Source organism: Ruditapes philippinarum, unplaced genomic scaffold (genome assembly GCF_026571515.1).
Source record: "Ruditapes philippinarum isolate M1 unplaced genomic scaffold, ASM2657151v2 ctg2376_1_1_1_1, whole genome shotgun sequence".
NCBI lineage: Eukaryota > Metazoa > Mollusca > Bivalvia > Venerida > Veneridae > Ruditapes > Ruditapes philippinarum.
In genome coordinates this window covers 93,548-97,738 of record NW_026851631.1, presented here as the reverse complement: position 1 = coordinate 97,738, position 4,191 = coordinate 93,548, and the positions used below count along the sequence as shown (strand labels likewise).

The 4,191-nt window shown below is 32.3% G+C and overlaps 1 protein-coding gene across 1 annotated transcript; it reads left to right on the top strand.

The window, feature by feature from the left end:
* The first annotated feature begins 447 nt into the window (after positions 1-447).
* LOC132720242 (uncharacterized) lies at positions 448-1,650 on the top strand. Its single transcript, XM_060704369.1, has 3 exons — positions 448-463; positions 815-1,159; positions 1,382-1,650. The coding sequence occupies exons 1-3, from the start codon at positions 448-450 to the stop codon at positions 1,648-1,650; spliced, it is 630 nt and encodes a 209-aa protein (XP_060560352.1).
* The last annotated feature ends 2,541 nt before the right edge of the window (positions 1,651-4,191 follow it).

The following is a 4,191-nucleotide window of genomic DNA, read 5'->3' as shown; positions in this document are numbered from 1 at the left end:
GAATGCGCGAAAGGAGTATATTCAATCAAACCAACCTGGTGTTCCAATCGCCAACAGCCTAGCCAGACAAGCCAACCGGTATAGAGAAAAATTTCGCCCAGCTGAACCTAAAGACCTAGACTTTGTGGTTGATATGGACTTCCTTAAGTGTCCAGACTTTTTGGTGGCTGATATAAAGAATGGAACAGCGCGCCACTTAGTGTTTGCTACTAAGGAACAACTAGACCTACTCAGCACATGCAAGCGCTGGTTTATGGATGGAACTTTCCGTGTTGTTGGGGATCCCTTCACTTCAGGTCAACTCGAATCCATCCATGGTTTTGTGAAGAATAACGAGGGTTTGGAAAAACAAGTTCCAATGGCTTTCATTCTCATGTCGAGGACTATGTGAAAGTTCTGACGTCTCTTAAACAGTCACTTGAACAAGTCAGTGTTGAAAGCTTTGTGATGGATTTTGAGCAAGGTAAGCAAAAAAATCAAATGCCATTGACAAACCATTAGAAAAATGTATAAATATATCAATATGAGTCTTTATCAGCTTCCTCATTGAAAAATTAAAAAAAATCTATGAATACATATAAATTAATAATTTATAAAATATTGTGTATTACACTATGTTTTATTATTTGATTACAAATAAAGTTTACAAGTCATTTAAAAATATAATTTATAAATATATCAATATGAGTCTTTATCAGCTTCCTCATTGAAAAATGGAAAAAAAAAATCTATGAATACATATAAATTTATAATTTATAAAATATTGTGTATTACAATTTATAGAAGTTTGTATATTCATACATATTTTTTTCAGCTGCCTGGTTAGCAGTAAGACAGGTATTTCCTGGTGCCACAGTGAAAGGTTGTGTCTTCCATTTTACACAGGCTGTGTGGCGCAAGGTCCAAGAAGTGGGACTGAAGCCAGCATACTCTCGCCGGGCTACCATCCACAACTACATCCGTCAGTTTCTGGGACTTCCATTTCTTCCATACACCCATATTGAGCCAGCATTCCAAGAATTGTCATCAAGAGCAAACAGTGAACCTATACATGACCTCATCTCCTATATGGAACATCAGTGGATGAACCACCCAATCTTCACCATTGAGTCATGGTCTGTGTATGGTCTTACCATTCGCACCAACAACAATTGTGAAGGTAATTATTTTGTGAAAATATTTTTACAATGAACTTCTACATAAATAAATAAATGCACTTGACACACATGAGTTTAAAAAATAACTAGCATTAATTTATAAAACAAAATGTTCTGATAAGAATTATTTTTATGATCGAACATTGTAGACTTGCATATAAATAGTGTGGAATACTGTATAATGTAAACATTTACTTAATGTTTCCATGGTATAATATTTTCAGGGTGGCACAACAAATTGAACCAAAAGGCTGGGGGCTTGAGCTTGTCATTTTACAGACTGGTGCCTGTCTTACAGTGTGAGGCTGAAGAAGTGTCATATGAGTTGCGTCACCTTAGAGATGGTATTTCTACGCGTCGTGTTCGTCCAGCAGCACGCAAGATTGAGGAAAAGATAAGGGAGCTTTGGAAGAACTATTCTGCAGGGAATATTCAGACCAGTGAATTGCTTGAAGGCTGTGCCTCGGCATATGGTCCTCAGTGTGAAGAATAAACATTTCAGGTTGAAATAATGTGAAGTGATGAGTAAAAACTATTAAGAGGAGTGACATGAAGTTAATGTCACCCAGCTTTCTGTAAAAACTATTAAGAGGAGTGCTTGAAGTTAATGTGGCTATCTGTGACTGTTTAATATAACAGACATTGTTTTTTGTATTAGAATTAAATTATCTTTTTTAATAATTTTGATATAATTTACATTTTTTGTAATATGATCATCAATGAGCATTAAAATGATAAATTTTCAATTCATGAAATAAATAACACTAAGCATAAATTCGAGTTAATTTTTGATTTCATATTTATTCTATTTCAATTATATTACCTTTTATTCATATAAATAAAAAAGTCTTACTTAATTAACATATTTTAATTTCCTTGTAATTAATTTCAATAAAATTTATTAAAACTTCATTAATTCTTTACTCTAAGTCATATTTTTGTGATTGAAAATAGTTAAGATCTCAGAAGAAATATCCAACAGAGCTGATTTGAACTTGGTATTATATATTGCTTCATGTTAATGACTACATGTTCTTTCAGAAATTTTGTATAAAAGTAAATGTGATTGCATACCAGTTGTTGCTTATTTGTTTTCTAAAGTTTGTTACCACCCTATGTGCTATTTAAACAAATTAATGAATATCAATAGACATTAATTAACATAATTACAGGTGTATATCAGTCACTGTCCAATAATTAAACACCCACAATGAAGGTGTTGATAGGATTAAAATACTTGAAAAAGGTGTGAAATTTACATGCACTAAATTCACATAAACAAAACATTAAAAACACTTAATTATCAAAAACATTATTTTAATAATATCCATTAAGAAATATAACTAGATTAAGTCAAAACAAAAAGATAATTTATAAAATAAAAATTTGGGGAGAACTGTCTGCATATTTCAATTTTGGGAGAGAATCGTCAGGGGAGGAAACGGTTAGGGAGAGAACCGTCAGGGGGAGGAACTGGAAAGGGAGAGAATAGTCTGTCATTCCTTATAAACGACAGACGACAAAATATTTTTACAATTTTACAACAGTTATTTCTTATGTAAAATATAAAACATTAAGTCGTATCTGTATAATATTTGCCGTTTTTTATATTCGTAATATTTTTTTTCGTGCCTTCGAAATGAATAATATTATTGCTGTGTTAAAAATAGACAATTTAGAAGTATTCTTAAACAGTGGAGCGGGAAATAAGGTCTCTCCTGTCAAAATAGTGCAAATTGTGATACAAGCATGAAACTTTCAGATAATCATCTTTAGACTATAGAGATTCCAAAAGTGAAGTGGGCCCAAAAATATCTCTGCTCATCCAAGATGGCCGCCATTTTTAAAATGGCCGCCTTATAAATTTGACTTACATAATAGGTCATTCAGTGAATTTTTTTGTACAGACCTGAAACTTACACTAAAGCATGTATAAAGTTTCTCCTTTACAAACATTCAAATCTTGAACAAAATCAACGTTCATACCTCTTCAAAATTCAAGATGGCGTCCAATATGGCCACCGATTTTATGCAAAACTGATATATCTCTTTTGTCATATAACTTGTATCACAAATTATGCATATTTCGATAAAAAGTGTATAAACATATCAAAAATAATCAAATTATATGTAAACCACAATGTAAGTCAAGCTTTTTAAGTTATTTATCCAAAAAGTATTTTTAAAAATATTATTAAAGATAAAGTGCAAATATTTGCATATTTCTCTAACAAGGTTTTCTAAAAGGTCTTTGTACAAAACTCAAAAGTAACTTAGTTTCTTATAGTGCTCAGTCTAAGGTACTTAAACATGTAGATTTTGATTTTTTCGAACAGATAGAATATGATGTTATAAGATATAATGACCTAGGGAAAGTTTTTGTTTCCGGTGATCTGAATAGTAGGACTTCCGATTTCCCTGATTATTTAGTCTATGATAAGTATTTAGACCAAAATATATCTTTTTTGAATATACGTGATGTGCCTTTAAGAGTAAACAAGGATCATGTGATTGACAGTCATGGGCGGCGCTTAATAGATATATGCCAATCGACAGGGTTATTAATAGCCAACGGCCGAATTTACAATGATCGAAACAGGGGTGACTTTACTTTTTGTGCAAACGGTGGCCTCTCAACTGTAGATTATCTGTTACTGAATTTTGAAGATTTTGATTCGCTCAACGATTTTGATATTCTTGAATTTAATGAATATTCGGATCATGCAACATTGCTGTTTTCGTTTTCAAGAAAAAATGATAATTACATTTTTAACTGTGAAGAGTCAAATATCGAAAACGATACTAAAGTGATATGGGACGCGGATAAAGTACCCCTGTTCAGGTCGAATATATTGAATAATAACTATGACGTTATACAGTCATTGAATGAAATTGTGCGCAATGAACCGATAGACCACGTGTTACAGAAATTTACCGATCTATTATTACGTGAAACACGTGCCGTATTTAATAAAGAGTTTCATAGGTATACACGCGACACTGGTCATCGATCTAGCCAAAAATGGTTTGATGC